General features: G+C 42.4%; 1 protein-coding gene and 1 long non-coding RNA gene across 2 annotated transcripts; one reads left to right on the top strand and one right to left on the bottom strand.

Moving 5' to 3' along the window:
- Positions 1 to 7,111: 7,111 nt before the first annotated feature.
- Positions 7,112 to 7,641, top strand: LOC101754394. Its single transcript, XR_215467.4, has 3 exons — positions 7,112 to 7,190; positions 7,288 to 7,326; positions 7,538 to 7,641. It is a non-coding gene; the product is annotated as an uncharacterized LOC101754394 (long non-coding RNA).
- A 4,562-nt stretch (positions 7,642 to 12,203) lies between these two features.
- On the bottom strand, positions 12,204 to 18,826 carry LOC101753734 (CTD small phosphatase-like protein 2). Its single transcript, XM_004974953.3, has 7 exons — positions 18,480 to 18,826; positions 17,294 to 17,531; positions 16,744 to 16,862; positions 16,261 to 16,360; positions 14,442 to 14,882; positions 13,416 to 13,753; positions 12,204 to 12,630 (listed from the first exon to the last, which is right to left on the bottom strand). The coding sequence occupies exons 2-7, from the start codon at positions 17,445 to 17,447 to the stop codon at positions 12,430 to 12,432; spliced, it is 1,353 nt and encodes a 450-aa protein (XP_004975010.1). The 5' UTR covers positions 17,448 to 17,531; positions 18,480 to 18,826; the 3' UTR covers positions 12,204 to 12,429.
- Between the last annotated feature and the right edge of the window lie 8,482 nt (positions 18,827 to 27,308).

Below are 27,308 nucleotides of genomic sequence, written 5' to 3'. Positions count from 1 at the left end.
AATTATTGTCTAAATATTGACTAATAAGGCTCAAAAGATTCGTCTCGCAAAGTACAACAAAACTGTGCAATTAGTTTTTGATTTCGTCTACTCCATGCATGTACCGCAAGTTTGATGTGATGGGGAATCTTCTTTTTGCATAGTGCCAAAGTTGGGAGTTGGGGGTGAAGTAAATAAAGACTAAAGAACACACGCTTGTGCGTATGACCGTGCGCAGGCATGTTGTGCCACCTGCCGGCGTGCAGCTGGCTCCGCGTGCTGGCCTGCGCTGCCTGCTGGTGCGCCTGCCGGCCTGCTGAGCTCATCTTGCTCTTTTTAATCCGGAGATAAAAATTGTAAGTAGTATTTTTCTCTCATAAGAACTACAAATTAGATAGTTCTTTTTTTAGAATTTTTCTAAATTGGACGTATTGCTTTATATTAATTGCTATTGAGTAAACTGCACACGTGGTCCCTAAACTTGCGTGAGTGTGTCACTTAGGTTCATCAATTTTGAAAATGTATTTTTAGGTATACGAACTTTTAAATTGTTCATCGTAGGTCCACATCCATCCACGTATGCACCTACCGCTTACATGGCATGCTGATGTGGCTTTGTGAGGTTTGTCTCGGCTGGGGTATTTTGTCAAGCAAGTTATGAGTGTTCGCCGATGTCATCCTCAAGCTCGCTGGAAGTCTGGAACGGAGCTGCGTAGCCACGGGGTTGGGCAAGCGCCTTGCGGTTAAATCCGTATGCCAACCACGGGGCAAGCCCCTCGCGGCCCTCGCAATCGTCCACAGTCAACAGTCAAAATGGAGACTCGTGGAGTCGTGGTTGTCAGCGCATGGGTGGCTGACGAGGTTGGCCTCCAGACACCAGTAGATAACTGATTTTCGATGCACTCCTTTTATCCCGGTTTAAAGTAGGTTCGGGAGAAAAGGGGTGCGCTACGGTAGGCAAAAATGGAGGGGAGATTTACTCCCGGTTGGTATTTGCAACCGGGACTAAAGGCCCCTCTTTAGTCCCGGTTGTAATGGCTAGTTCTGGAGCGTCGGTAGGTTTACCCTTTTTCCCGGTTGGAGCCCTCATATTGGTTGTAACGGTTAGGATGCTAATTCAGATGTGCCGACGAGAGGTGTACCTATATATTGGCTTCATGGATCCATCCGTAGTTAACCAAAAACAGATACAATTATCGCCGGAAAAAATCTTGGTGGAAGTATACAAGTTCCTAAACAAACAAAAATTCAAGGATTTCATACTACTTCCATACAACTTCAAGTAAGTGTGTGTATACCATCTACTTTCGTTATCTTTTTCCTTAACTGATTAATGTTAGTTAGCTCTAATATGCATGAACATTTTACGTACGCAGCTTCCACTGGATCCTCATTATAATTGAGCCTGAAAGAAGCCACGTCACTGTCTTCGATTCGTTGAGGAAAGATCCGGTGGAGTACCAAGATATGCAAGACTTGTAATAATTCTGGACCTTTATCTCTATGCAAAAGTTTGTTTCCTAAATTTTATCCCTGTTACACTATATCATTCATTATTCTAATCCGCAGCGCATGGAAACAATTCATAAGGACACACAAAGGTCCATTCAAAGAAAAACTTACATGGAACACAGACTTCCCGGTACGTATAAAGTCTACACATTTAGTACATTGTATAACATGAATATTTCATAACTTATTTTTTTTCGCACTGAAGTGCTTAAGATAGGAACCCAAGAATAATCAATGTGGCTACTACATCTATGAGCACATGCATAGTTTTATGGGACCCAAGGGACTAAAGATGACGCAGCGCAACTTTAAAGTACGTAAATTAAAACTATTACTAGTTAATTATTTTCTAACTCCTTATATTTAATTGTTCATGTAACATTCACAAATTTCCAAATTATAGATGTTAAATATTCAACAAGGACTCTTGAAGAAAGAAAAAGTAGCGGCAATATGTGAAGGTCTAATTGGATTCCTGATGGACGAGGTGGTAAATCCACAAGGAGAATTTTATTACGATGGACGACAATTAGACGCTCCGAGCAACACCTCGACGGGAAGATTGTAGATATATAGTTTGATTTGTATATATAATACGCGCTAAGATCGATTTGTATATATAGTTGATTTCATTATACTAGTTGAATTGTGTATATGAAGTGTGTATATATATAGTAATTGTATAATTACAAATTTCAGTCGTTTAAATACTAGTTGATTTCATTATAAAAAAAAGTCTCAACTACTAAAGGTTAACAAAAGGGCTGCGGTACTACGCACGTGATGCATGAAAATTCCAGGCGCCATGTAGGACGCCATACATGAAAATTTAAGTAGGACTTTAGTCCCGGTTGGAAAACCCAACCGGGACTAAATGGGCACCCTTTACTCCCGGTTGCTTTTACCAACCGGGAGTAAAGGGCATATCCCGCGCCTGGCGTGGCAGGCCCTTTAGTCCCGGTTGGTGAAACCAGCTGGGACTAAAGGGTGACCTTTACTCCCGGTTGAAGGACCCAGGACTAAAGACCCCCTTTATCCCGGTTGGTTTATCCCGGATGGATTTTCGGGAGATATGCATCCTACCTACCGGGATTAAAGACCAGTTCTCTACTAGTGGAGGTCCCGCAGTTTCTCCTAGCTAGGCGCGCTCATAAGCCGGGAGGTGCGAATTGACGCCGCGTAGCCGCGCAGGCCATCAACCGCATTTGAGTTGGAGATATGAATTGAAGCTTAAACGTGCAATAAACTACATGCACGGTACGTACCAAGATTGAGTAGTTAGAGTTGAAGATGCGAATTGAAACTTTAATCCAAGAAGCTCAAGCAGGAAGGAGTCATGCATTCTGATGGCACCGGCAGGTACCGAGGCCGTGACACCTTCGGCATGCATATCCTATTGTTGGCAACGTCCCGCCATGCGCCGCTGACGACAAGGTCGCTAATCTCATGGACCTCGGCTCCTTTTGGTGTGAGCTCCAGTGCGCCGTCAACGAGTAGCCCAGGCAGCTGCTGCTACTGTTCATGGCTACGCGCCTGCGTCCTGCGGTCAACCTGCCGCCAAGATCATCGTCGTCATCCATGAGATGTGGGGAGGCAGTACCTCGCTGTGGCTGGACCTCGAGGCGCTCGACGACTCCAAAGCGTGGCTCCCGGCTCATTTCAATCGCGCAACTGCCAGGCGGGGACGCCTTCGGCACCATGATGAGCTCTGCCGCTGGTCTCGGCTCCGGCACCTATGCATCGCCACCACCGGAGGTTCTGGGCAACGTCGAAGGTGCATGAGCTCGAGCTCGCCCTTCCAAGTGAGACACCCCTGACTTGCTCGACAAAATGCCTCAGCCGTAAGATGCCTCGCCAAGCCACGTCAGCTCAACAAAATTTTCCTTCGAAGACAATTGAATTATTTTATATATCTTCATGGCATGAGCTAGAATTGAACATACAAGTCTAAATATAATTTTTGTGCATTTTTTGAATCTTATTGGAGGTACACATAGTTTAACTCTTTCGATAAGCACGTAGAAAATAATTTAAGTGATAGAAAATACTAAATCTGTTAAAAAATTCTTGGGACTCCTACATGGCAACTTAGATGTTATCTATTACATGTAAAAATGTAATTAGGGGTATATAAAATAATTCTTTTGGAAGTTGGTGTATTAATGAGTTAGTTAAAAATAGAAAAATAACTTTTTTGCACAACACGTGGCAATGTGTTGACGCCAGATTTCGTCACTAATAGAATCGGCGCCAAGAAGAGGGGGAATCGGAGAAGCACAGTTGGGAATCGGCCAAATGGTGCTACAGTGTGAGATCGGCCGGTGACTTCTGTCTTGCTTCTGGTCGAACATACCAGAGTCCCAATCGGTAATCTTTTGCCGATGAGGAATCGACCGATTAGGAGGATGGACTAATTGGGCCTGTATGGGCTTGGAATAGAAGGATGAGCTGGAAGTCAGCCCACGAAGCATGGAGTAACTAACCTAGCACGAATCATGCTTGTAGATATTCGTTTTCTGTTTGAATTAGGGATAGAATTCTAGTCGGTTAAGAAGATATCTGTACGGGGCTATAAATAGCTGCCTTTGTAAATCTGTAATCATCAACCAATCAATACAACAAGCTACTTTTTCCTCGTACTTACTTTCAAGCAGGCAACTTCGCTACTACTTTTCTCTTTTTCACGAGTTCGTGCGGGTTGGCAGGGCTGCATCATCTTGATCTCCGGCCGATTCTGTAAGTTCCGTTTATCGAGTAATATCTAAGCTTTAACTTTGGGCGTATCGCTGTTGTTTCGTTTAGATTTATTCACTAGTTATCGGTATTTGCTAGATCCATAGGTTTCACCTGTTTTCTAGCCTTTATCACCAGTTATCCAGCTAGGAATCGGTAGTTTCGGCTCTTTCTATATTCTGCTTTTAAATTCATCTATTGCCGATTAAATCTGTTCCTAGTGTTGTTATCATAGCTTTGTATCGATTACTTTAGTGATTCCCTGTCTACAAGGCTACAGAGATCAGGCTGTCTTATAGCCGATTTCATTACTACAGTAAATCGGCCGATTCGCTGATAAATTCTCTCAAGATCGGAAACTTAGCCGATCGTGATTTCTGGACCTGATACGTATTCTTCCTTGCCAATCAACAGGTCAGATTGGCTGGCACGCCGCGCGAACTGCACCAGGGCATTCACCCGAACAGGAGCTAAGCAGATTCTCCCGGGTCGTGTGTCGCTCGCTGGGATTCGGTCGACCGATTTCTAGCGCCAACACAATGTAAATCAACAAATGTCAACAACATGGTAAAGGTAAGGTTGTGTCCATTTTTGAGGTGCATACGAGTTTGAACATATTATGAGGTATTCAAATCTCAAAGTTTGACTTGAGTTGTATGAAACAATGTGAGACGTCTATCCATTTTTTGAACAACGTACACTCTGATTTTTATAAAACCTTATGAAACTTTTATTTCAAGCTTATACATCAATAAATTGAAGCTTATACGTCAATAAATTGATTGTGTGGCAATTTTTAGATTTTTCGGAGAAGTTTTAGATATTATTACCATTATTTTATAATAAGGTTACAAGTAGAAGTTTGAATTATCCCTAGAAAAAATTTGAATATATCATCTATTTTCAATATATGAGCTATAATAGAACAAAGATACTTAAAATATATTTTTTTAAAAATTTTTAAATATTATTTGAGATACATATAGTTCAAATTGTAATTACTTTCAATAAACCCGCAAAAAATCATTTAAACTGTTGAAAATAGTAAATGAGTTAGAAATTTATTGAAACTTCTACAAGGCAACTTATATGTAGTCAATTGTATATAAAAAATATATTGGTGCATAATAGATAATTAATTTTGTGTGTACTTCACAATGGTGCAATAAAATGAGAAAAGAAAAAGAAAAACATTAAGCAGAGAAGGAATGAACCAAGCACATTTTGGCCCAAATGGCCCAACTATTTTTGGTCGTCTATCGCCAATCCGATGGTTCTAATCGCACCCTCATGGTATAAATCACGTTCATTTATGATACTTGCAATGTAGTTTTCCGGATGAGCACATCTATGTCACTTATTCCGAATTAGTGTCACCTAGATAGCCATTGTCAACATCAAGCTCAAAACATATCATGTAACCTGCACTATCAATGTTGATCATCCGAGTTGCACTACCAATGGTGGGTTGTGACCATTGTTAATCTCGTCATGTAAAACTACCCATCTTAGAAATAAAATCATTAGCTTCATACATGAAAAATATAATTTTATCCCATTCTTAGAAAAAAATAATTGCTAACTTCATGTTTATTCAGTTATGTATATATAAGTAAATAGTTGAAATATAAAGCGATTCCACCCAAATGAAAATTTCTCCCATCACAGGTCTAGCAAAAGAAAATTTAAAATTAAGATCTACAAAACCGTTTCTTGGCCCAGCTCCTCCTAACCGTTCATCTACAAAACAATGATCAAGATCTCAACTAGCATAAAAAAGATCTACAAAACCGTTCTAAGGCTCTCCTCCACGTTTCAACCCTACCGACCCGTCCCCTGGTCGCATCCCTCGCGGCGCCACCAGTGACCCCCGCCCGCTGCCCTTGCTCCCTCGCCCGCGGGCGACACTCGTGCCACCGTCGGGAGCGTCTGCCATCCGCTCCTGCAGATCCCATCGCCGGCTCCCATTTGCCTCCTATAGATCCCGCCGCCGGGAGCATCAGCCGCCACCTCCTGCAGATCCCATCGGCGCCGGGAGCGTCCGCCGCCACCTCCTGCAGATCCCGTTGCCGCCGTCTCAGCTCGCTGCCCGCCGCCGCCTCGGTTCGCCGCCGCCCCCTCTACTACCCTCCCCTTCCCCCTCTGCTCACCCCTCACTGCCATTGAGGAGCAGTAGCGGGGCGAGGTACAGGGCAGCACAGTAAGAGGTGGCCAGCCGGCGGCAAGCTCGGTGGCCAAGTCAGTGTAGTTGTGGTGGTGAGTTCTTGCAGTTTTTTGTTGCAGGTGGCGGCGGCGGCGACCTCAGTGCAGTGTTAGTGTTGTTATGGTGATTTTTTGCAGGCGGCGACGGCGGGCAAGGAGCGGTGGGTGGATGCGGTGGAGGAGGCGGCGCGAGGCGGAGCAGGAGGCGGCGGGGCCGGAGCAGGCGCACCGGCGCGGGCGAGTGAGGATGGAGCAGGCGCACCGACACGGGGTGCGGGCGGCGGCGGGATGCGGTGGCTCGGCGGCGGCGCACGAAGGCTGGCGCGCGTGGGAGCTGAGGCGGGCCTCCGCCTGCCGGTGCTTTTTTCTTATTTTTTTGGAAAACTCTTTTATCCTGATTGGTATTCCCAACCGGGATTAAAGGGGTCTTTAGTCCCGGTTGAGTGACCCGGGACAAAAGACCCCCCCTTTTATCTCAATTATTTTATCCTGGATGGTTTTTTGGAAGATTTGCTCCCTAACAACCGGGACTAAAGATGAGTTCTCTACTGGTGATTTTTGTTATGTCGATTGACCGCATGTCTATGGTGTTCTCAGGATAATGCATGCTATTATTATATTCTCCATTCTGCAACTAACCTTACCATGCCTGCTTTTTTCTGTCTCTTTTCTCCCAAAAGCTTGCAAAGAAGCTTCATCCAGACACGAATAAAGGTGATGCGGATGCAGAACGGAAGTTTCAAGAGGTTCAACGAGCTTATGAGGTACTTGATGTCCGTTTACTGTGGTATGTTTTTTTACCTAATTTAAAGGGTTGCGACTCTGTGGATTCTGATGAATACCTATTCATCTTCAATGTAGACTTTGAAGGATGAGCAAAAAAGATCATTCTATGATCAGGTAATGGTTCAAATTGTCTTTGATGATATATGTTTTCATTTCTACTTCTCGTTCTTATCACAAATATTTTGATGATTTGTTAGCAGTCAAATATTTATAACTTATTGTTCTATTATCTGCGTTGTACCAAGAGTCACCATAGCAACCTTTTAGAGTAAGGTTACTTGCAGTCTCAAGCATGAAATCAGAATTGACCTCTCCTTGCCTACAGGTTGGTGCTGATCAATATGAGAAAGCTTCTGCTGCTGGAGGCGGAACTGGCAACCCATTTGAGGGTGGTTTTGGAAATCCATTTGAGGGTATTTTATAGCGGCGGCAGCGGCAGCGGAATGGACGATGTATGCCATCCCTTTATAAACTTATTCATCATAGCTAGCTTTCATGTTTCAGTTGTTAGTTTGCTTCCCTTCAACTTACTATAATTTGTTATTGACTGTACAGAAAAAAACTGTCTTCCATTGAAGCTTATTTCATTTTACGATATTATTTCACGAACTTCTTTAGTCTAAGCACAAAATTTGGGTTCACTAGGCATTGCGATTTTGTCTTCTTATCTTATATATGCTAAATTTTATTCTACCATAACTGATCCGGCTTTAATACTGGATGATTTGATTTATATACGACTTTTATTTGGGAAATAACTATTAGTTTCTTTCATTACGTTATTTGGCACATACTTCTGTGTTGTCTACTTGGTTATTATACTTTTATTTCTTGTCTCTAGTACTTTGTTTCATAGCTTCAGCACGGATGACTTTTCATTGGTACATGTACTTTTAGTCCTCTTTTAAATCTGTGAAAACTAATTCTTTTTTTTGTTTGGTATGAAGTTCTTTAGGAACATTTTCAGGGATAGGGAATTTGGAGGACGTGATGTTAAGGTAATTTCTATACTCATTTTCATTGCACATCCAATTGTACTCTGTGAATTGCAGTTCCATTGATCCCATTTTACAGGTTGAGCTTGAATTGACATTTATGGAAGCAGTTCAAGGGTGCGCCAAAACGATTAACTTCCTAACTTCTGTAACATGTGAAACCTGCAGTACGTAGATGCAGTTTTATCTCATGACTACATTTTTTATGGTATATGCCTTCTGAAATCTGTTTTTTTTCTGACAACAACTTCTTTTTCTAGGTGGAGCAGGTGTGCCTCCTAGAACCAAACCTGAAACATGTGTAACTTGCAGGGGAACAGAATATGTTAGTTCTTCCTCCAGTAAGCTTATATTTTTATCCATTCAATTCAACTAGTGAGCTTATTTATGTATTGTTGACAGATGTTCATGCAAACTGGACCCTTCAGGATGCAATCGACATGCACAAAATGTGGTGGTTCTGGAAAGACTGTGGAGGTAGGATTTTTCCTTTTTAATGATAGATACCAACTGCAACTGAAAAAAAAATCAGTGTAGTACAGTTATGGTATCAGACCTCCTATGAATCATTATAGTACAACGTTAGCATATATATTTCAATGAGGCTGATGATTCTGAAGCCTGAATTACTTTCATCCTACCATCAGTTATTCTACTAGTAATAAATGATGTATTTCTTGACTGCACCTAAAGCTGTATTGGCTTCACATGGAAGTGAATTTGGTTCTAGTTTGGGGTGGACTGGTTTAGTTCTTCTGAATCCACTTCATTATATCATGTGATTATCATCTAAGGTGAGTGCAAACAAGTTGCAATAAACATACTTCTGATTGTTCTCAGTGATTATCATCTACTTGATGATTAACATGACACTATTCTAAATTTTTAGCTTAGATTATTGCCATTTATGAGTGAGCAATCTCTTATTATGCTTGGTGACATGCACACTTACATTCCATAGTTCTTTTATTAGGAAATCACCATCGTTATGTTTCCTAGCTTTACTAATGATAGAGTGCAACCAGTTATACAGTTATGACCAAATAGGACACATTTTCTTTTGACAAATGGTCTATACCATGTAGCTCAATATTTAATTCTATCAAATTTGGAATCATCTCTGTATTCATTGCAAATTATTGTTGCTGGAGGGTACATTCCATTAAGCCCCAGCAGCTGATAGCAAAACACATTGCCATTATTGTAAGGGAAAAATTGATCATATAGTCTTTTGATGGATAATTTTACTTTGAATGAATCAGCAAAATTGAGAACCCATTAGTTTTTAATTTATGGTTCCAAATTGCTTACCTTTGAAATGGTTCAGTCCATGTTGTTGTTGCCAAAATATAATTTCAGTTTACCAAATGCATATACCAATGTTACTGATTTTTTCAGGACCAAGATTGAGTTCGAGTGGAGTGCACAAGTGATGGGAAGGTTAACGTCAATCCAACTTTTGCTACAAGTGTTAAACATAGTTCATTATATTTTTATGTATTCAAACTAGCTAGTGTGTGTCGGATACCTTATGTGTTATCAACTAAGTTTGACATTGGATGGTTTCATTAATGATTTGTATGAACAAAGCATATTTTGGATTAATGGATGTCTAAATGCTTCTTTCACCATATATTGTTTGGCATGCAATTATTGTTTGAAGCAAACAAAACATTGCAATATGGACTATCGACATAATAATTTGGTGTTGCAATATATGATATAGCAAAAAAAACGGTGTTGCAAAAAACATCGTACCAACGGAATAGTGGGCGTGGCAATAGAGTCTCAAAACTATAGCAACACAATAGTAAGCGTGGCAATAAAGTGTCCAAGTATAGCAACCACTATTTATCGTGGCAATAGAGAGGCAACCTCTAGCAACCAAACATTTACCGTGGCAAATAGACGGTTGCACCTATAGCAACCACAATGTTTAGTGTGGCAATAGGGAGGGTACCTCTAGTAACTAAATATTTATCGTAACAATAGAGGGTTCCACCTATAGCAATCACAGAGATAGCGTGGCAATAGAGAGTCCATCTATTGCAATGCTATTGATGCGTGGCAATAAGATCTATTGCAACATCAAATGTCGGTGCTAGTGCACCTATTGCCACACTTTGGGTATGTGGTAATAGGTATTTCTGGCAACACCGGGTGTGTTGCAATAGTAACTGTTGCAACACCCATGATGGTTGCTTATACTATGGCTTGCAATACTACATGGTGTTGCAACAACACTCCGTTGTATTGCAATAGGGGAAAACCTATTGCAACACCAAAATGAGTCGTGGTGCAAACTTTAGACCACGGTTACTGTGGCAACGCCTGCCAACAAATTTTTTGTGTTGCAATTTTGTCTATTACAACCATTTTTATATATTGCAACACTTTTAGACCGTTGCATCAGGGGTAAAACCTTGTAGTGTTGATCGGTGACTAGGGACCTTCCCTTAGTGCTGACAGTATGTATCACAACTCAGATGATTTTGACCATTTGATCCCATGGTTGTAACCTGCATGTACAAATGGGTTGTGCATATAGCAACACTAAACCAACAATGTGTCATGAAACCCTTCCGATATATAAATTCAAGAATGGAAGCCTTATGCCTACTGCCAAATTTAAAATATGTACGGCGAAATCTCACAAAAAATAATTGAATATTCTGATACAGGAAAATAGCATAATTACAATTTTCAAATGACGTCTTTTACAGAAGTTATTATTCTAACACTGAACATTGAATTAGGCTTGAGATGATATGTCCACATTTGGCTTAATATCAAACTGGATCAATTAAGGTCGCTCTTCTTATAAAACAATAGTATCTTCACCCCAAGTTTCTGAGACATATTTCGTGTTTGTACGGTGGGAAGAACTGGAGGCCATATATTTCATAGATGGTTGCTCTACAGTTTGTGTAAGTGAGCAGGGCACCTTCAAGGCCTCTCGATACAAATAATAGTTTCATTCTTTTCTGAAAACCGTAAGCTTTCCTATCCACTTCAAGGTGCATTGAACTCAATACCTAGAACGGAGCAGCATACTTCGAGTCAGCAATGCCACATGTGTGATCAATGATAGGATCTCGATGTGCTCCAAATACTTGTCAAGTATCGCCACTGCCCACACAGCCTCTTCCATCTACATCCTGTATAGGCTGCCGTACATTGTAATGGTAGTGCTTTGTCCAAATATCAGTCCTTGGGAATCAATCTCCATCTTCTGAAGAAATGCAATACCAGCCCGGCAGCCCCAGCCAGCCTGCAGTCCATCTTTATAATGCGGTCACAGCTTTGCCAACGAACCTCCACAGGTACATAGATCATGGATCATGTCAATGAGGTTTGCTGAGGATGATGCTCATTGACAACATACCAAATAGATGTACACTTGACTGAAAGAATAACTTACTAGCAAAATTGTCTTCTGACGAAATATTCTTATGACGAATGGAAGGATGCAAATTTCTCGGTTCAAGTGTGATGTTCAGTTTTGATCTTCACTCTTAAACCAAATGATATTAGGAAGTGATTTTGAAATTCCCTAGTCCAAGATTACTCTGTCACGAAAGAAGGCAACTTTTCAGCAGAACATGATCCATTGTCGCTGAGGCTGCAAAAATACGCATACATCACGGCAATTTTAACTGTTTAGCTTACATAAACGAAACTACCTTTCTGCCAGCAGCAACCCTTCTTCCAAACTAGACATGGCCTTCATGCTTCTTCACTCATGAAAAGTTCATCCTGATGTCGTTCTGAGTTCTGACCAAATACCAAAATTCTCAGCCATGGCATCATTGGAAGCATGCATCATTGTAACTTTGCTTGGGTGCCTTCAAGTGCCATCCGCACCTGCCTCAGGTTCGCTCCCTCGCTTTCACATGTTGCAGATAATATAATGCAGGGACTTCGATTTGCGTCACTCCCTGCACAAATTGCTGATATAACATATTGACCATCCTAGATGGTGCTAACAGGGTGACAGAATGCGCGACAAGACCTTCACATATGACGATGGTTTATTCCTAGAAAGTACAGTTTTACAACTGCTGAACTTCAGCGAATTGTACATGGCAGCCGAGAAAACATACAACATTGCCACATGCAGGGACCCTGATATACTACTACATTCTACAGAATCGCCATATCAGCTTCTCTTCTACATTTATCACCACTGCCACCATGATGCGGTGGCACATCAGTGAATGGATCACATCTGCATGTCCATTGTGAGAGAAGCTGCAGTGGCTACCTTCTCCCGAAGGTTGAACTTCCTTGCTATATAAGGCCGGACATCATCAACACCAACCAAGCTTTCTAGGAAGGGGAGTAATTTCAGTAGTTCAGTATCATTGGGATCATCGAACCAGCTCTCTATAGGAATGCCATTGTCTAACTGGAACCCAAAGGCCTGAAAATAGGAAAGCAATTCAAGATTCAAATCCAAATCCTACCAGGTCCCAAAATAGGCAACAGTTGCAAGCAAGCTTATTCAACATAAATAGTGCAGATAAGATATACCGATAATAACTGATGATCAACCAAAATAAGGAAAAATGGGATAAATCTCAGAACTACAAAGGATCCTGCTGCTCTAAAGACATACACTACACTCTGTTCAGCATCTCCAGTATCCCTTAGGTCCAGAACATGATTTGTTATCAAGTGCTCCCAGGGGCTAGCTTCAATTCTTATAATAGCACGGACCAGTAAGACAAATTTTACTCACTAGTTCAACAAGATAATCTCAGAACAACAACGGTTTCTGCTACTCTAAAGGTATACACTCTTTTCAACACCTCTTAGGTCCTGAGGATGATTTGTTATCAAGTGCTCCTAGGGACTAGCCACAACTCCCATAGCAGCATGGACCAGTAAAACAAATTTTACTTATGTGTTCAACAAGATTCTAATTATTAGCATATATCAGCACTCCACATAATTCTGTGAAGCTATGCAATGCACAGGAAACTACATTAACCATGCCATTTCCTATCAGTCTATACTATTGTGAACAGTTTCAATCAGAATCTTGCAAGGACGATGTTGCAAATGCAGATGCTAATGGGAAGTTTAAAACATACATGTCAGTGGTGAAAACAAATGGCCATCACTGGGATAAGATGCTTACAGAAATGAAGATTGAATTGAAAAAACAAAACTCTGCAGAAAGGAAAAAGAGATGATTGTGCATACCTGTGGAGAATTATCAACAATCATTACACGGGTTAAGTCTCGTCCAAGAACTGTCAGATCCTTTAGGTAGTTTCCCTCCACATAAACGCAAGACTCGCGATAAACACGATGACGGAACAACTTTCTTTTGGGATCAAGAACGTTGAGAAGTTGCTCTGCATAAATGCTTTGACTAGCAGTGAAAATAATCGTCTCAAACAAGGTGGCAACCCTATCCAAGAACTCTTTGAGATAGGGGCGGCATCGAACATATATTGTGTGCTCTCTAAAGTTAAAATGAACTGGAAATGTGAAATCAGCATCCTCACAGTGTTCAAGAGTTGAATGGACAAGAGTTTCTGCATTTTAGCAAGATAAACACAAAATTAACATCAAATTGGGAAAGGGATGACAATTCCGAACTTATGTCCAATTGACGTAACACAGCACCGGCAAGCGAAACAAAATGGCTTTGGTCCGAAGCACGGTTTACGCAAGTTTCAGGGAACAACTATACTAAGTGCAGGATTACTGACACACAGCATGAACATGCCAATTTAAATCTAATAACCAGATCTACGACTACATTTGAACCTGAATTCTGAATGACTGATTGTGCTAGAAGCATGGTGCAAATTCACCAGTGTGCAAATGATAACTTTAATGGCTTTCTACCAGATTTAGATGGTGATATAATCATGGCACAAACTCATCAGAGTGCCAATGATACTGGTATAGTCTACCAGATTCAGAATTTGAAGAGAAACATTTGGAATTCATCTTGTTATCACACACACCAAACCCTAGCTGCAAAAAAATTGTTCCAAGTTACAACACAACATCAGACAGATCTTGCTAATTTCATTGTTTTGCTAATTAGTATTCTTAACTTCTCGTTTTAAAATTTTGCATTCTAGACTAGTCAGCAGAAATTTGCAGTTCCGAACAACAAAATAATACCAATGACCAGCTTTCTTTGCCAATATAATTTGCCAACACAGAATTGAAGATTGTTAAGTATGTACTTATATAGCTGGTAGGTCTTACCATCCAGATCAAGTACAAGTGTAGTTGTTGGGCAACTCCGTGTCTGCTTTGGAAGGAGAACAGGGCGAAACTTGGGAACCACCATAGATAAATCAGGTAAATCTTTGATAAAAGAATATGGATCAAACTCATCATACTCCTCAGTCTCCTCAGCGTCACAATAACCTTCTGTTGAGGTAGAATCTTGACTCTGTTCATCAATGCACTCCAGTTTAGACTGCTGCATAGCAAGATATATTGCTGACACTTCTGAAGAAAGGTTTCCCAGTTCACTGTACTCATCCACTTCAAGCAATTTGCTCTGCCCAGTAGATTGCAAATTGAGCGTGCAAGAGTGGTCACTTGCCCCATCACAAGTGTTACGTGCAATGTTTGACCCGGATTTTTGGGTAGCTTCGTTACAACCATGAACAGGTGCTGTCTGATCTTCTAATGAGCCAGCTGAACCAAATGAAGCACATTAATCATCTAAGCCAAGCATCAACAATCAAGTAATAAAGAAACACCGACTGAAAAAGAAAATGAATAACAGATGCGGGTGCCATTGTGTCAAAACAGCATGATGCATAAACTGTCAACACTACAAAAATTATCTAGATAAAACCTGGCTTCAGTAACACAGCAACTCAGTTACACAAGAAAAACTAAACACGCGAAGACATGAACAAATCAAGGAGCACCAGCGAATGCATAATCATTAAATTATTCAAAACGAAACAGCAGCACTTTATAGAACCAACTTAAAAGTTGATATTCTGAATTATTTCAAAGTGATCCTATGTAGACACAGACTTCCAGTTCCAGGGAGATTGAGATATCCAATTGTTCAATGTACAGACAAGATTGAAATTGCAACTGACCCTGTCATGTGCAGCTCATTAGGGGGGCATGAGAGGGAGCAACAGAACCAGGACTCCCTAAAGTCGACACACTATTCACACGGAATAGTAGCCTCAGGGTTTGGTTGTTATTTAGAGACATGATTAGATTGGTTTGTTTCCTTAATTCTAGAGATTAGTTTCATAACGGTCAAGCCTTTCATTTATATACGGATGGGATTAGTATCTCTTTTGATTAAGCAAGAAATAGAACAAGATTCCTATCTCCCTCTATCCTGCCTTGTGGTGTGGCCGCTGTTCATCAGCATGGTCATGTATTTTTGGGTTAAGGGTCATCTAAAGTATGCCCATGGCAGCCCAGTTATAAACCTCCTACGACAAAAGCTGGATATCAAATTATTCCCTTGAAAATAAATCATTCGTAAAGTTGATCCCCAACTTTGTAAACCAGTTCAGAAACAGATTGCAAAAGATATAATTTTAATATTTAGCTTCATAATAGAATTAAAGCAAAACAACTCGAACAACTTGAAACTTATAAAAGGCTAATAGAAAAAACAGAACAGGATCCAACAGCAACAGTTTTGAAGTGGTGTGAGCTGCCAGGTAATACAAAATTATCACAGTATGGTATGTTTGTCATCCTCAATTTAATGAATGAAAACTCACAACATTGTGGATAACAGAAAGAACTATTTATTTTGATATTAAATTGAAAGCATTTTGTGGAAGATGTTGACAGCCTGATGTATACTTAAGTCACTGCCTAAAAGACCCATAAGTTAAACAAAGAAAAACTATGTAAAATCCTACAATGGTACGGGCATCAACTTTTTAAATGAAAAAGTTAGCAATGTATTTAAGATGGCACTGCCTAAAAACACATCTAATCTCAACAAAAGAAATAACAGGACATTAAGATGGTCAGCTTGTACCAGAAAAGGATAAGCAGCTAAGAATCTGATCTACTATTTATATACCTTTTGAGAGGTTATTCAGACCACCATCCTTGTGATGATGGTATGTAGGGGAGAAAATGGAATTGTTTGGACGATCATCTGCACCACCGCCATCAGAGTGCTGGACCAGGAAATAAATACAAAATCATGAGTATGCATGCTAATAAAAACGTAAGAGAAATGTTTGTCCTCTGTTAATTCTTGGTTAAAAAAATCCCTAACATCATTGGCAGGTACATGCTAATATAAAATTATTACTAGAGCAAGGGTGTACAGTGTACACCAATGCACAACAGCTAAATTAAACAGTTGGCCCAAAGTGAGCAATTCATAGTTAGCCAATCCTTATCTAACACTTGCCTAACAGAAGTAAGCAAACTTAGTGCATATCAGATTATCAGCATTTCACTTCCCTTCAGTTTTGCTCGGCAGAAATTAACAATAGTGATATTAAGTAACGAGAGTACAGCTAAAAGGTTAGTTTAATTTAACCAAGCACCATACCTGCTGATCAGCAGGAATACTAGGGGCCACTTGAGGTGCATCATTTTCAGCATCAGCGCTGTCACATGCAGCTAAGAGCTTCCTTCCTCCTTTAGAATGTTTCTTGGAAGTAACACCAACTGCATGGTAACAGCACAATTGTAGCAATCAAATTCAACCAATCCCACGTCGTAATAGTTAATCAACTTAATCATAGAACATCAGAAGCAACAGTGCAAATGCATATATTTGCAACCAGACAGGAAGCAGAATTACATCTAACAAGCTAATGATATGAGTAAAAACCTTTTCTCGAAGCAGTGCCAAAATAATTTTAGTGGATAAATGAGTACTTGTTGTACAATGGCTTTCTTTAGTTTGAACACAAGTTGATTCACAAAGAAAAGGAGAGTTCGCACACAAGATATTTCATCAGGTTAACAATATCATCCTACAAATCAAATACAATGAGAATAAAACATAGCAACCATTGTTTCTACAGTCTACATTATACAGTACGATAATAAGTTTGTTCCTAGCTAGCAATTCCACATGCAAGATGGAACTTTACCAGGCTTCTGCTTCCTGGAAGAAGACGTAATGAGATCTGTTACTTTCTTTTCAGCAACTGGAGGCTGAGTTGATCTTCGTGATGCCCTGCTTGTTTTAAGATTGGCATGATCCCCATCTGCAGATCTCGCAGCACCCTTTTTTCTTGTATGCATTGTTAACTATGAGCGCTACCTCGGAAGCAACTGACTCATGCACTGAAAAGACACTGTAGAACAAGTTCCCTTGACAACTTCCAACTGAAACCAATAAGAGAGTATAAACAAGTTAATCATGGAATTTCCTCGGACCACCAATGCAAGAAAATGAATTTCATATTTAGTGGCATCCTAACATCAGATGTAACAGAAAGGACTAGAATTAATGGTCAACAACAAGCATAATGAAACCAGAAAATCAGACACAAAATATTAATTGATAATAAAAAATTTCAAATGGAGGCAACATGCCCTACAGTTTAGTCATAACAGTCTCTGTTTGGAACAGACATATGCAACTGAAATCAGGAAAAAACTGAGGGCTTGATTTTGGACTGAATACATTTGCAAGGACAGTTGACCCCACGTAACTTGGAATGCTCATGAAGCAAGGAAATGGACTGGAAATTTATCATTTTGCCTAAAAGGGCACTAAACAAGACCCCTCAGCAAATTGCAAGCACCCTGCACAGCAAACAGAGATCTATAGAGGGGTGAACAAACCTAACAAAGCCTCACTAGAAGCATCCAGTGGTGCACGATTGGCGAGCCATGAATAAACACTGACATCGTTTTCTCTTAAGCTGTACACCACCCACTAAGCCCCAATGCAAAAAACGAGCATAAAATTCAGCCAATTCCCAGCTACAGCACTGGACGTTCACGCAGACCACGGAACGCGGCATTTGTGCAAGAAGGAACATACTGTACTAGTGGGGGAAAAAAACCTAACATTTCTACCTCGAAATGCTCGATTCCCACAAAATCCGCCGCACCGACGCGCGCACCCCTCAAAGCAGCTCACCATTTCAATCCCCCAACCCGCGCCCCCCAGCACAGCTGAAATCGCGCATGGGGGACAAGAGGAAATACGGGAAGGAGCAACCCCTAAACCAGCAGCATTGCTCGAGACCACCAAACAAATCGGGGGAAACGGACCGAATCGAGGAGAGGGCGGTCTCCAGGAACGGGGAGGGGAGCCTCTCTTACCCTGGAGCGGCGGAGGAGGAGGGGAGCCCCGCGAGCTCGTACCCTCCGGCGCGAGCCCTGCGGAGAGGGGGGGCTCGGCGTCGACCGCCGAAAACCCAAACCCTAACCAATCCGGCGCCGACGCGGAGCTGCAGGCGACGGGGGAGGAGGTGCCGGGCGGCGGAGAGCGGCGTCGGCGACCGGGGCGAGGCGGCGAAGGCTGTGGGCGGGCGCGGGTGCCGGGATCCGGTGCGGCGGGGGGGGTCTCGAGGTGCGGCGAGTCCCAGGGGGAGAGGGGGGGATTGAAACCCTAGCGGTCGCCTCCGGAGAGAGACATGGCCGACGCGGGGGGGTTTTGCGGGGGAGGGGAGGGCGAGGAATCAGAGGGAGGAGTGCACGCTCACTCGCCCACTGCCCAGGTCATTCATTGCCAACCAGCTTACCATACCAGCCGTCGGTTCTCACTGACTGGTGGGACCCACGTGGAGGTCTCAAGGACGGTGGGGGACACGCGTTCTGCTGCGTGGGTCGGGCACCGCTGACGTGTCCGGATCATCCTTCCACAATGGCGCAATCCTGTTTTGAATGTCTTGACTTTCTTTTCGTTTCTTGAAACGAAGCCCGATCGCTTTTTATTTATACCTACGAATTATTTTCTCATAGAAAAGATTTACGAGGACAAACAGCAGGAAGAAAGAGGGTTTAAAAAGTGCCGCGCCTGCCTTCTTTATTTTCCTCTCTCAGCTTTTATTTTTCTCCTTTCTCGCCGTCGCCATCTTCGGTGACATTTCCTCTTTACTGCCTACTCCTTCACAACACGTCATCTCGGTTCATCGGTGATTACCAGGGCTGCACAAAAGTTTTTGAGGCTGTGTGAAACGTAAAATGAGCCTCTATATGAAGGTTATGGTAATCGATAAATGAACATTATTTTCTTATGAACAAATCTTAGGGGTGTTTAGATCCTGAAGCTAAAGTTTAGTCCGTGTCACATTGGATATTCGGATACTAATTAGAAGGACTAAACATGAGGTAATTACAAAACTAATTGCAGAACCCCTAGGCTAAATCGCGAGATGAATCTATTAAGCCTAATTAATCCATCATTAGCGAATGTTTACTGTAGCATCATATTGTCAAATCATAGACTAATTAGGTTTAATAGATTCGTCTTGCAATTTAGCCTAGGGGTTGTGAAATTGGTTTTGTAATTAGCCTATATTTAATACTCCTAATTAGTATCCAAACAATTGATGTGACAGGAGCTAAAATTTAATCCGGGGAACGATGAAATACAATGACCAAGATTAATAAAACCGATGATCAAGCATCCATGGATCCACTTGCACACTAACACACCATGCCAAACCCAATGGCGGAGCTGGACCAAAATTGGTGGGGCAGAACAGCCAGTAGCGATCGTGCCTGCTGACGCTACATCAGCTGCAGAGCGTCTTCCAAATACTCCGTATACACGTAGAAGTATACACTTATATACAATCTCCAAAGAAAGGAAAAGGAAAATGGGTATATAGCTTCTTGGGCTTTTTTCTCCGAATGAATGGCCCAAAACATAACTATCTCGGCCTTTGTAGGCCCGTATCTCTCTAGTCGTCTTCTCCAAATCATGAAATCGTCACAGCTGCCAGCTTCTTCGACTCAACCATGGCTGTCCGCCGCCTACCTGCTTGTGACTGGGATTCACTCGCTAGGGCGACAGGGTGGCTAGCAGGTTGGGTGGGGGATCTCCATGTCGGCAGGGGCAACCTCCTTACCTCGCCTTAATGGAAGGGACGGTGCAGGTACCATCCGTTATGTACCCGTGAGCAGGCTGCAGGACGCCATGGATAAGAAGGGGAAATAGGAGTTTTGAGCTGCCAGTAGCTGGGGCAGCTGCCCCATCCTGCTGTATGTATGGGGAGCTCTGCCTATGGCCAAACCTCAACTGACAAAATGAGAAATTATAAGACGAGAGATTGAGAGTGCAGGAAGGCATGACTTACTCCGTACTCGATGAGATGGCGAGACGGCACCAATCACTTAGTCGGCAACTAGTAACCTCACGGGCGGCGGGTCAAAGACGTTGGCACCTCGCCGCGATCTGTAGCGCGGTCGCAAGTGAAACCGTCTATCATTGCTATGAGGCGCCCATCCTTCGAGATTGATTCAACATTTAGGATATGGAAAGTGACTAGCATGTCTAGAAGCTGATTAGTGGTTGATTAGGGAACTGGCGATTAACTTACCCTTCGCCATCTTAATGGTACAACTGTTAGATGTATGGATTTGGCTCGTATAAATGATAATTCTGAATAAATCTTAAAGGTTCGTTAGCGTAAGAGGGGTACACCATCTGTTAGTCCCATATTGCTAATAGACGAGGGTGTTGTAGCTTTTCCTCCCTATATATATGGACCACCTCCCTCATAGAACAGATGCTATATAGACTACTATACGGGAAGACCTCAAGTTAGGGTATCCCTAAGGTGGTATGTACGAGTTAGGTTTTTATCTCTTCTCGCTATTGCGCTGCCACCGTAATCTACTCCATCTCGAGCGTCGGCGTGCACCGGCGAACGGGAGAGTAGGTCTCCGGAACCTCTCGCTCTTGTGATCCTGCACCGGGAGAGGGCGAATAAGGTTTTTGGGAAGCGCTCTGCGCGACTGCTCAAGGTCTTCACCACGGCTCATCTTCCGTACCAGTCCGGCGTTGCGGCGGCTCGTCGTCTTCAGCGTCGTCTGCTGCGCTCCATCCGCAACATCGTCGTCGTTCCATCGGCACCGCTTCCCATCATGGCTGCGCCCGCTCAGTACGTATGCTGTGATTTGATCTATAATTTCAGCATGTTTTATGAGAACATGATGTTGTTCTTGCTGTTGCCTAGTATGTTAGAGTCTTCCAGGTTTAATTCTTTTTATGAGAAATATAATTCGGTATTTAATCATACAATTGCCTAATTTTCCAACAACAACCGTCAAATTTGTAATTAAATGTAACGACATCAAGCACATTAACTTGCGGTTTAATTTGAAAACCCGCACACCAGAAGTGTTACGAGCCCAACCCTCCTTTTTACACTCACAGCACACAAATCACCCCTCCCCCTTTGGGACCTTAGAGGCAAGTTTTATTGCCTTGCTCACTTTTGCGAGTGTGTGCCGAATTTGTACACTCACAGCTGCAAACTAAAATGTCCCAACTCCCAAAACACGTTGACAACCAATCAAAATAAATCTTTAGATCCAATTTATGGGTTGGCAAGACGTGGCAAGCCGGACGGTGAAACAAATCACTAGTAGAGAACTGACTTTCGATCCGCCCCCTTTTATCCCGGTTTAAAGTTGGCCCGGGACAAAAGGGGGTGCGCCGGGGTGCGGAAATTTGGAGGGGAGCATTAGTCCCGGTTGGTAATTGCAACCGGGACTAAAGGCCCCCATTTAGTCCCAGTTGCAACGGCTAGCTGGGGGGCGTCGGTGGCCGGACCTTTTTATCCCGGTTGGTGCCTCTTTTATCCCGGTTGGAGGCACCAACCGGGATAAAAAGTTTAGTCCCGGTTGGTGCCTCCAACCGGGATAAAAGGGTTCACCTTTTATCCCAGTTGGAACCTCCCACCGGGACTAAACTTCCAACCGGGACAAAAGTGTTTCCTTTTGTCTCGGTTGGAGTTTTTCCCCGGGATAAAAACTCATCCCCATTATATACGGTTTCCACAGAGGACTTTCTTCCTCCTCCAGCCCGAACCAGTCCAGCACATTGACAGAAAGAGATTAGCTTCACCTACTCTCCCAACCTGCCAACTCAAACAATGAAGGTGCTGACCAAATTGTTTTCCCTCATTTTGAAGAAAATTTCACTTGGTGCCTCACAAGTGTTGCGAAGGACTGCTACTTCATCCTCGTGTTATGCGAATGATTTATCGCTTTGGAGATGGAAAGATTATGTGCTACAATGTGATGATGAAGTAGAAAATGAGAGGTATTTTGAGCTAGAATGTGAGGGAGATTGATGTGTCATATATAGTATGCATTATTTCAGTGGTTTAAAAATGATACTACCTTGTCTAGACGGTTTATCTTATCAAATTCAATATGGTTTTTTAAATCCATATACTTGTTGAACTTGCATACCGTGTTCATTTCGGCGAGAATGTTCTCCGCCGAGCAGCAACGTATGTCAAGAAGGAGGTTCGATTCTACGAGAAAGAGTGGATACGGACATCGTGACCGTGTCCCCTTTTCCGTAGCATCTAACCTCTTTCATGACGAAGTGCGGTGCCGCCCAGCTGAGGACATCCTCGCGAAATGAACACGGTCTTCAAGTTCAACAACTTCTGTAGTGGTAAGGAAAGAATTTTTGTACATAGATGACTTCTGCTACTTGTTGAACTTGCATACCGTGTTCATCTCTCCGAGGATGTTTTCCGCCGAGCAGCAACGTATGTCAAGAAGGAGGTTCGATTCTACGAGAAAGAGTGGATACGGACATCGTGACCGTGTCACCTTTTCCGTAGCATCTAACCTCTTTCATGACGAATACCGGTGCCGCCTAGTTGAGGACATCCTCGTGAGATGATCACGGTCTTGAAGTTGAACAACTTATGCAGTGTTAAGATGATCACGATCTTTAATCGATTTTCACGCGTAATCCATTGTCAAGTGTAATCCATTTTCATGCGTAATACGATGCAGATGGACCGGCAATGGATGTATAATGCAGACAGGCAGAGCAAGGCGTTTATTGATGGCTTGCATTATTTTCTCGAAGTGGCAAAAGTGAACAAGCCAGAGAATGGGTTCATATGTTGTCCATGCTTCCAATGCAATAACAGGAAGGAGTATTCAAAGGATTCCTGGGGGACTATTCACAGGCACTTGTTTAAATACGGTTTCATGCCTAACTATTTGGTTTGGACCAAGCACGGTGAACTAGGGGTTGTAATGGAAGATGGCGAGGAGGAGGAGGAAGATGACACCATTCCGGACTGGGTTGCAGGCCAAGCTTTTGCAGGAACTACAATGGGCGAGGCTGATGAAGATGAGTTTGCAGAAAATGACCCTACTGATGACCTTGGTCAGGTGATACGAGATGCATACAGAGATTGCGAAACTGAGAAGGAAGCAGCAAAGTTGCAGCGCATGATAGATGATCACCAAAAATTGTTGTACCCAGGTTGCCAGCAGGGCCATAAAAAACTAGGTACGACACTAGAATTTGTGCAATGGAAGGCAAAAAATGGTGTGTCCGATAAGGCATTTCAGGGGATGTTGAACATTGTCAAGAAGATTCTCCCCGAGAATAATGAATTACCGTCCACAACATATGAAGCTAAACAGATTATTTGCCCTCTCGGATTGGATGTTCAGAAGATACACGCATGCCCTAATGACTGTATCCTCTATCGTGGTGATGAATACGAGAAATTGGATGCTTGTCCCGTCTGCGAAGCCCTGCGGTATAAGATCAGGCGAGATGATCCTGGTGATGTCGAGGGGCAGTCTCCCAAGAAGAGAGTTCCCGCGAAGGTGATGTGGTATTTTCCTATAATACCACGCTTGAAGCGCTTGTTCAGGAACAAGGCGAATGCTAAGTTGATGCGATGGCACAAAGAAGACCGTAAGGAAGATGAGATGCTGAGACACCCCGCAGATGGGGCACAATGGAGATCAATTGATAGAACATTCCCAGACTTTGAAAGTGAAGCAAGGAACATAAGGTTTGGTTTAAGCACTGATGGATTCAATCCATTCGGTGAGTTGAGTAGTGGTCATAGTACTTGGCCTGTGACCCTTTGTATGTTCAACCTTCCTCCTTGGTTGTGCATGAAGCGGAAGTTCATTATGATGCCGGCGCTTATCCAAGGCCCAAAACAACCCGGCAACGATATTGACGTGTACCTAAGGCCGTTGGTTGATGACTTTTACAGCTCTGGAAGGAAGAAGGTGTACGTGTGTGGGATGAGGATAGACAAGAGATCTTTAATCTACGAGCACTGTTGTTCGTAACCATCAACGATTGGCCTGCATTGAGTAACATTTCAGGACAGACAAATAAGGGATATCGGGCATGCACCCACTGTTTAGACGACACAGACAACATGTACTTGAAGCACTGTAAGAAGGTCGTCTATATGGGTCATCGTCGATTTCTCCCTACTCACCACCAGCTGAGAAAGAGCGGGATGCATTTCAAAGGGACGCCAGACCATCGTAAAAAACCTGCACACCGTAATGGAAAGCGTGTGTTCGAGATGATGAAGGATGTATATGTAGTCTTCGGAAAGGGACTTGGTAGCCAACCTGTTCTGAACGACGATAACGGACATGCACCCATGTGGAAGAAAAAGTCAATATTTTGGGAGCTACCTTATTGGGAAATCCTAGAGGTTCGCAATGCAATAGACGTGATGCACGTGACGAAGAATCTTTGCGTGAACGTGCTAGCCTTCATGGGTGTTTATGGAACCTCAAAAGATACATTGGAAGCACGACAGGACCTGAAAGCCATGGGGCAACGAGATGACCTACATCCGGAAAAGAGAGATAATGGACAGCACTACTTACGTCCTGCCAGTTACACTCTCAGCAAGGAAGAGAAGGATAGCATGTTTGAATGCTTGAATAGTATGAAGGTTCCATCTGGGTACTCCTCGAATATAAAGGGAATAATAAATATGAAACAAAAGAAGTTTACAAATCTCAAGGCTCATGACTGCCACATGTTGATGACCCAGTTGCTTCCGGTTGCACTGAGGGGTGTTCTACCAGAAAATGTCCGGTTGCCGCTCGTAAAGCTATGCGCGTTTCTCAATGCGATTTCGCAGAAGGCAATCGATCCATCCAAGCTATCAAAGCTACAGAACGATGTGGTGCAATGTGTTGTCAGTTTTGAGTTGTTATTTCCACCATCCTTCTTCAATATTATGACGCACTTACTGGTTCACCTAGTAAAAGAGATTGGTATTCTCCAGACCTGTATACCTGCACAATATGTGGCCTTTCGAGAGGTTCATGGCAGTCCTAAAAAACTATGTTCTTAATCGTGCCCATCCAGAAGGAAGCATCGCCAAGGGATATGGAACAGAGGAGGTGATCGAGTTTTATGTTGATTTTATTGATTCAATTGACTCGATTGGGGTTCCAACTTCACGCCACGAGGGGAGGCTCCGAGGAATGGGCACCCTTGGAAGGAAATCAAGTTTGAGCAATGATACTGATTTGTTCGACAAGGCACACTACACTGTTCTACAACAGTCATCCTTTGTGTCTCCGTATATCGAGCAGCACAGGCAGATGGTAGCTTCAAAAAACCCGACCAAATCCGATGCTTGGCTTACCCGTCATCACATGGAAACTTTTCCCTCCTGGTTGCGCCAACAACTTATGGGTAACTCTGAGATTCACCCACAGCTTGCCTGGTTAGCCAGGGGACCTGCTACCACAATCGTCAAATCCAAGGCTATGAGATAAATGGTTACACATTTTACACGAGAGCCCAGGACCAGAAAAGCACGAACCAGAATAGTGGTGTCCGCATAGATGCCATGGACAGAAATAATAGCAAGGAGTCGTATTATGGTTTCATACAGGAGATATGGGAACTCGAATACGGACCGATGTACATCCCTCTATTTCTTTGCAATTGGGTGAAGCTAACTGCCGTCACCAAAGATCAGTACGGAATGACAATAGTAGATCTGAGCAAGACTGGATACAGTGATGACCCATTCGTACTTGCCAATGATGTGCATCAGGTGTTCTATGTGAAGGACATGTGCAGCAAACCCAAGAGGAATCCAGAAGAGACATGGGAGCCAAAGTGCCACATAGTTCTTCCAGGTAAAAGAAAAATCGTGGGAGTCGAGGATAAAACAGACCAATCAGATGATTATGATCAGTTTGATGGCATGCCTCCATTCGCCGTTGAAGTTGATCCAAGCATCCTGCTATCCAAAGAAGAGGCTCCGTACTTACGCCGCGATCATGATCAAGGAACTTTCGTGAAGAAGAAATTTTACAACGTTGTATTGTAATGCGTTAAATGTACATGACCTTTGTGTATTAATTGATACAATTTGTAATGTACCCTATGTATGATTTCATGTGTTATTAAATTTGTTAGGTGAAGATTTTTTAGATAAACATGAACATTGTTAACCACATACTAACATGGATTTTTCTGCGCATTCAAATAATTTAATTGAATAATTTCTTGATCACAGCAATGCAGTAAAATAAATATTTTACAGGCTAAATGAGTTGGTATAGAATTAATGATTACTTCATACTTATTGTCAATTTACTCGTTAATTAAATATATTTTTGCATGTACAAAATCTGTGAAGGTTTTGTTTTTCATCCTGAAATGCAGTGAAAAGGTAAAATAAAATCCATTTCCAAAAAACAGGCGGGAGAAGAAAAATAGGAAAAAAGACCTTTTGTCCCGGGTGCTAACAGCAACCGGGACAAAAGGCCCCCCTTTTATCCCGGTTGCCGTTGGCAACCGGGATAAAAGGGGGGCCTTTTGTCCCGGTTGCTGTTAGCACCCGGGACAAAAGGTCTTTTTTCCTATTTTTCTTCTCCCGCCTGTTTTTTGGAAATGGATTTTATTTTACCTTTTCACTGCATTTCAGGATGAAAAACAAAACCTTCACAGATTTTGTACATGCAAAAATATATTTAATTAACGAGTAAATTGACAATAAGTATGAAGTAATCATTAATTCTATACCAACTCATTTAGCCTGTAAAATATTTATTTTACTGCATTGCTGTGATCAAGAAATTATTCAATTAAATTATTTGAATGCGCAGAAAAATCCATGTTAGTATGTGGTTAACAATGTTCATGTT

Source organism: Setaria italica, chromosome VII (genome assembly GCF_000263155.2).
Source record: "Setaria italica strain Yugu1 chromosome VII, Setaria_italica_v2.0, whole genome shotgun sequence".
NCBI lineage: Eukaryota > Viridiplantae > Streptophyta > Magnoliopsida > Poales > Poaceae > Setaria > Setaria italica.
The sequence above is the reverse complement of the archived record's forward strand: the minus strand, read 5'-3'. Positions and strand labels throughout refer to the sequence as shown.